Raw genomic sequence first — 4,898 nt, 5'->3', positions numbered from 1 at the left:
AGGTGGGCAGATGGACAGGTGCAGAGGTGGGCAGATGGGCAGGTGGGCAGATGGACAGGCGCACAGGTGGGCAGATGGACAGGTGCAGAGGTGGGTAGATGGACAGGTGGGCAGATGGACAGGTGGGCAGGTGCACAGGTGGGCAGGTGCACAGGTCGGCAAGGATACAGCTGGTCAAGGGCACAGGTGGGCTAGGGAGGTGGTGCTGGGGCAGCTCCTATTTGGGGCAAGCTCTGAGGTACTCCAGGCCCCAAGAGTCAGGGAGGTCAGAGAGTTGCCATGGGGGGTTTGAAATGCAAATGGCTCCAGAGACTGTCCCTGAGCCAGACGCCCCCTGGCCGGGGGTCGGGTGTGGTAGGGACATTGGCCTGACAGCTGCACCTTGGCCTCACTCCCAGGTTGACTCCACCAAGTACTACGAGGCCTGCGTGAGTGACGCGTGCGCGTGCGATGCAGGGGGCGACTGTGAGTGCTTCTGCACGGCGGTGGCTGCCTACGCCCAGGCCTGCCACGACGCCGGCCTGTGTGTGTCCTGGCGGACTCCGGACACCTGTCGTGAGTCGGGCTCTGTCCGTGGTGCTGAAGGGTGGAGCAGCCGGGTGGGGGAGGAGGTGCCCCAGCCTCCGTAGGGGCACTGACCTGGGCCTGAGCCGCACACAGACGCCCAACATGCATGTGGCTCCATGTGAGTGTGCTATTCCCATGCACAGAGGCAGACTTGTGTAAAACCACCAGACAGGCTGTCCCTGCACCAGATGGCTCCTGGGGGGCGGGACAGGGGTTCCAAGGGCAGGGCTGGGGAGCGGAGCGGAAGGTGAGGTGCCACCTGCCTGACGCCCTGAACGTCTGGGACAAGCCCAGGTCTGGCCCTGGGGAGACCGACACCCCTGCCAGGCGGGACTGCCCTGCACAGCAGGGGTGAGGGCCAGTGGGTGCCTCCTTAGCCTCTGTCCTCTGTGCCCCAGCCTTGTTCTGTGACTTCTACAACCCACACGGGGGCTGTGAGTGGCATTACCAGCCCTGTGGGGCTCCGTGCCTGAAAACCTGCCGGAATCCCAGCGGGCACTGCCTGGTGGACCTGCCCGGCCTGGAAGGTGAGGGGCAGCCTGTCCTGGATGAAGTCTCCTGTCTTTGGGTTTCTGAGTGTGCATGGGGAGGGCTGGGGTTCCCCAGGGACATGGCGCAGGCTCCCATGAGCTGCACAATGCAAGCCTCCAGGGCAGGTCTCTGCTGGCTGGTGGGGAGCAGCTACTTCCGGCAGCACGGAGCCCCTGGCTCGAGAGGCTAAAGGACCCCAGTGAGTCTTTCCCTTGCCCTGTTGGCCCCAGGCTGCTACCCGAAGTGCCCCCCCAGCCAGCCCTTCTTCAATGAAGACGAGATGAAGTGCGTGGCCCAGTGTGGTTGCTACGAGAAGGACGGAAACTACTATGACGTGGGGGCCAGGGTCCCCACGGCAGAGAACTGCCAGAGCTGGTGAGGGGGTGGGGAACAGGTGGGGCTGGGGGGCAGGGCTGGGGAGCAGGCCTCGCAGGCTAAGGCCCTCAGCTCACCTCTCCCCTGCCCGCAGTAACTGCACACCCAGCGGCATCCAGTGCGCTCACAGCCTTGAGGGTAAGGAAGGGTCGGGGTGGGGGGCGGCCGAGGCTGGGGCCCGGGGTTCAGAGGCACCAGATGACCCTGCTGGCCACTCCCCAGCCTGCACCTGCACCTATGAGGACAGGACCTATGGCTACCAGGACATCATCTACAACACCACTGATGGGCTTGGTGCCTGCCTGATTGCCATCTGTGGAAGCAACGGCACCATTGTCAGGAGAGCAGTGGCATGCCCGGGAACCCAGGCCACAACGCCGTTCACCTTCACCACTGCCTTGGTCCCTGTCTCCACAACAAGTAAGCCCTGCCTGGCTCTCCTGAGGCCTGGCCATGTCTGGGTGATGAGGAGGGACCCCCTGGACACTCAGTGCAGGTGCTCTGGATGGTAGTGACAGTCGGGTCCCAACCGCTGACCTGCCGGGCTCTCTGGGGGTGCACAGCCCCCAGTACCCTTCGTGTCTCCAGGGGCTCCCCAGGAAGCCTCAGCACAATGATTGATGGGTGACCTTGAGGGGACAATAAAGCTTCCCCAGATCCACCCCAGCCCTCATCACAGCCTTCCCCAGACTCTGCCCTAGCCCTCCCCACAGCCTTTCCCAGCTGGTGGGCTCCCTCAAGGCCAGGATGCCAGGGCCCGGTCCCTCATGCAGAAGTGGCCCTAACCAAGGCTGAGGCAGGCACCTAGGGTCCCCGGTATCCAACAAGGGTGGGGCCAGCCCTGGGGCAAGGGTCCTCTGGGGCCCCTCCTCCTTGTGAAGCCAGGATCCCTCTCCCTTGCCTCTTACAGGCCCGGCCCTCCCACTCTCCACCGTGTGTGTCCGTGAGGTCTGCCGCTGGTCTGACTGGTACAATGGGCACCGCCCGGAGCCTGGTCTGGGAGGCGGAGACTTTGAGACATTTGAAAACCTGAGGCAGAGGGGGTTCCAGGTATGCCCCGAGCCGGCGGGCATCGAGTGCCGGGCAGAGCAGCTTCCCGACATGCCGCTGGAGAAGCTGGGCCAGCAGGTGGACTGTGACCGCACGCGGGGGCTGAGGTGTGCCAACAGCCAGCAAAGCCCCCCGCTCTGCCACGACTATGAGCTGCGGGTTCTCTGCTGCGAATACGTGCCCTGTGGCGCCTCCCCGGCCCCGGGCACCAGCATCCAACCCTCCCTCAGTGCCAGCACAGAGCCTGCTGTGCCCACCCCCACCCAGACCACAGTGACTGAACAGACCACCCTGTGGGTGACCCCGAGCGCCAGGTCGACAGTCACCAGCCCGGTCAGCAGCCCCCCGGCCCCAGCTACCACCGCCTGCCAGCCCCGCTGTCAGTGGACTGAGTGGTTTGATGAGGACTACCCCAAGTCTGAGGAGTTGGGGGGGGATGTTGAGTCCTACGATAAGATCAGGGCCGCGGGAGGGCACCTATGCAAGCAGCCAGAGGACATCGAGTGCCAGGCCGAGAGCTTCCCCAACTGGACCCTGGCGCAGGTGGGGCAGAAGGTGCACTGTGATGTCCGCTTCGGCCTGGTGTGCAGAAACTGGGAGCAGGAGGGCGTGTTCAAGATGTGCTACAACTACAGAATCCGGGTCCTGTGCTGCAGCGCCGACCACTGCAGGGGACATGCCACAACCCCGCCACCCACCAAGGAGCCAGAGACGGCCACAACCACCACCACCACCCTGATCTCAACGCTGCCACCTATGAGTAGCACAGGAGTGACCAGGGCTCCCCCGCCCACCACCACAGCAGTCCCCACCCTCTCAGAAGGACAGACATCCCCCAGATACACGGGCACCCTTGTTACAGCCACCACAGGAGGCCCCACGGCTCCTGCAGCTTCCACAGAACCCACGGTCCCATGGGTGGCCACATCTAGCTTTCCAACTCGCTCAGCGCTGCCAGGGACCACGAGGAGCTTGGGCACACAGGGCCCCTCGAGGCCCCCCGTGCCGGCCTCAACTACAATGGCAACCTCCAGAGCTCGCCCAACAGGCACAGAGCCGCTGACCATCAGCCTGGTGCCAACACTCACGAGCCATCAGTCCACCACTCAGGCTGAGACCAGCACGCCCAGGCCAGAGACAACGACGCGAGGCCCCATCCCTGAGGCCACCACCAGCCAGGGCACGACCCGATGTCAGCCGAAGTGTGAGTGGACAGAGTGGTTTGACGTGGACTTCCCAACCTCGGGGGTCACAGGCGGGGACATGGAAACCTTTGAAAACATCAGGACTGCTGGAGGCAAGATGTGCTGGGCACCAGAGCGCATAGAGTGCCGGGCGGAGAACTACCCCGAGGTGAGCATCGACCAGATCGGGCAGGTGCTGACCTGCAGCCTGGAGACCGGGTTGACCTGCAGGAACGAGGACCAGTCAGGCAGGTTCAACATGTGCTTCAACTACAATGTGCGCGTGCTCTGCTGTGATGACTACAGCCACTGCCCAAGCACGGCCGCCCCCACACCCACCTCCTCCACACAGGCACCCAAACCCACCTCCACGGGGGTCACCATGGGGGCCACCACCCCCACAGCCACTGCCTCCACAGCCACTGCTGCCACAGGGGCCACCACCCCCACACCCACTGCTCCCACAGTCACTGCTGCCACAGGGGCTACCACCCCCACAGCCACTGCCATATGGAGCACCAGGTCGGCAGCAGTAACAAGACCCTCAACTCCAGCCACCACTAAAACTGGCCCCACCTTCTCAAAGACCACAGAGAGGGTGTCCCTCCCCAGTCACTCTGCCCCTCCAGCTTCCACGACCAACCTCCTCCCTACCAGGAGGCAGCAGACTTCCCAGGCTCTGACCATGCCTACCAGTCCAGCTGTGACCAGCACATCCACGACATCCCCCATGGTGACCACCCCAGTGCACACGACCCTGAGGACTTCCAGCTCTGGGCACACCATAGGGACCATCCTGCCGTCCAGCTCCCCATCTCCCAGCACAGGCTGTGTGCCTCGCTGTGCCTGGACAGACTGGTTGGATGAGGATTATCCTAGCCCTGGCCCTGATGGTGGGGACTTCGAGACATACTCCAACATCCGTGCGGCTGGGGGGGCCATTTGCGAGCAGCCGCTGGGCATCCAGTGCCGCGACCAGGCCCAGCCTGATATTCCCCTGTGGGAGCTGGGCCAGGTCGTGGAATGCAGCCTGGACTTCGGCCTGGTCTGCAGGAACCGTGAGCAGGTGGGGAAGTTCAAGATGTGTTTCAACTATGAAATCCAAGTGTTCTGCTGCAACTACAGCCATTGCCCCAGCACCACGGCCACCAGCTCCACGGCCACACCCTCCTCCACTCTACCCTCTACCAC

At 63.9% G+C, this 4,898-nt stretch overlaps 1 protein-coding gene across 1 annotated transcript in view; it reads left to right on the top strand.

Annotated features, from left to right (window-relative positions):
• MUC5B (mucin 5B, oligomeric mucus/gel-forming) overlaps positions 1–4,898 on the top strand; it is a 32,503-nt gene that overhangs the window by 15,813 nt on the left and 11,792 nt on the right. The window contains 6 exon segments of the mRNA XM_037731152.1: positions 399–555; positions 966–1,094; positions 1,329–1,473; positions 1,568–1,611; positions 1,696–1,893; positions 2,384–4,895. Coding sequence (XP_037587080.1) covers positions 399–555; positions 966–1,094; positions 1,329–1,473; positions 1,568–1,611; positions 1,696–1,893; positions 2,384–4,895 — 3,185 coding nt within the window.

Source organism: Cebus imitator, unplaced genomic scaffold (genome assembly GCF_001604975.1).
Source record: "Cebus imitator isolate Cc_AM_T3 unplaced genomic scaffold, Cebus_imitator-1.0 Scaffold384, whole genome shotgun sequence".
In the NCBI taxonomy this organism is placed as follows: Eukaryota; Metazoa; Chordata; class Mammalia; order Primates; family Cebidae; genus Cebus; species Cebus imitator.
This window is presented reverse-complemented; position numbering and strand designations above follow the sequence as displayed.